The sequence below is a fragment of the Austrofundulus limnaeus genome, unplaced genomic scaffold (assembly GCF_001266775.1).
Source record: "Austrofundulus limnaeus strain Quisiro unplaced genomic scaffold, Austrofundulus_limnaeus-1.0 Scaffold898, whole genome shotgun sequence".
In the NCBI taxonomy this organism is placed as follows: Eukaryota; Metazoa; Chordata; class Actinopteri; order Cyprinodontiformes; family Rivulidae; genus Austrofundulus; species Austrofundulus limnaeus.
The window spans coordinates 149,785-150,946 of record NW_013953300.1 but is presented as its reverse complement, the minus strand read 5'-3'; the positions used below and the strand labels follow the sequence as shown (position 1 = coordinate 150,946).

Genomic DNA, 1,162 nt, shown 5'->3' with positions numbered 1-1,162 from the left:
GACCTGATCTCTGACCTGATCTCTGACCTGGTCTCTGACCTGGTCTCTGACCTGGTCTCTGACCTGGTCTCTGGCCTGGTCTCTGACCTGGTCTCTGGCCTGGTCTCTGGCCTGGTCTCTGACCTGGTCTCTGACCTGGTCTCTGGCCTGGTCTCTGACCTGGTCTCTGACCTGGTCTCTGACCTGGTCTCTGGACTGATCTCTGGCCTGGTCTCTGGCCTGGTCTCTTGCAGCTCCTGTCCCTGGTGGCCTTCGTCCTGGAGGAGACGGTCAGCACCTGTCTCAGGTGTTCTCCTCTCTACTTCTTTGAGTTTGTGAGCTGCACAGCCTTCCTCTTCACCTGCCTGCTCCTCATCCTCCTGACCACCAGGCTGCACCAGAGGGTCGGCATCAGCTGCTGGCCCAAAGTGGTAAGACCCTGCAGGACCTGGGTCACCGCACAGTTCTGGTCCTGGTCCTGGTTGAATAAATAAGTAGTATCTTGTGTCCTGCAGGACTTCATCTACACCTCCATCATCGCGCTCCTCTTCCTCATCTCCTCCATCGTCTTCGGAGCTGAGAACAGCAAAACCAGTGTGGAGATCGTAGCTGTGGTGAGGGACGCTTGTCCTCTGTCCTCTGTCCTCTGTCCTCTGACCTGTCCTCTGACCTCTGTCCTCCTGTCCTCTGACCTCTGTCCACTGTCCTCTGACCTGTCCTCTGTCCTCTGACCCTCTGTCCTCTGACCTGTCCTCTGACCTCTGTCCTCCTGTCCTCTGACCTCTGTCCTCCTGTCCTCTGACCTCTGTCCACTGTCCTCTGACCTGTCCTCTGTCCTCTGTCCTCCTGTCCTCTGACCTCTGACCTGTCCTCTGACCTCTGTCCTCCTGTCCTCTGACCTCTGTCCACTGTCCTCTGACCTGTCCTCTGTCCTCTGACCCTCTGTCCTCTGACCTGTCCTCTGACCTCTGTCCACTGTCCTCTGACCTGTCCTCTGTCCTCTGACCTGTCCTCCTTTCCTCCTGTCCCCTGTCCACCTGTCCTCTGACCTGTCCTCTGTCCTCTGACCTGTCCTCTGACCTCTGTCCACTGTCCTCTGACCCTCTGTCCTCCTGTCCTCTGACCTGTCCTCTGACCTCTGTCCACTGTCCTCTGACCCTCTGTCCTCCTGTCCTCTGACCTG

The 1,162-nt window shown here is 57.9% G+C and overlaps 1 protein-coding gene across 1 annotated transcript in view; it reads left to right on the top strand.

Moving 5' to 3' along the window:
- Positions 1-233: 233 nt before the first annotated feature.
- cmtm6 (CKLF-like MARVEL transmembrane domain containing 6) overlaps positions 234-1,162 on the top strand; it is a gene marked incomplete at its 5' end in the record, with an annotated part of 3,084 nt that continues 2,155 nt past the window's right edge. The window contains 2 exon segments of the mRNA XM_014029409.1: positions 234-410; positions 495-593. Coding sequence (XP_013884863.1) covers positions 234-410; positions 495-593 — 276 coding nt within the window.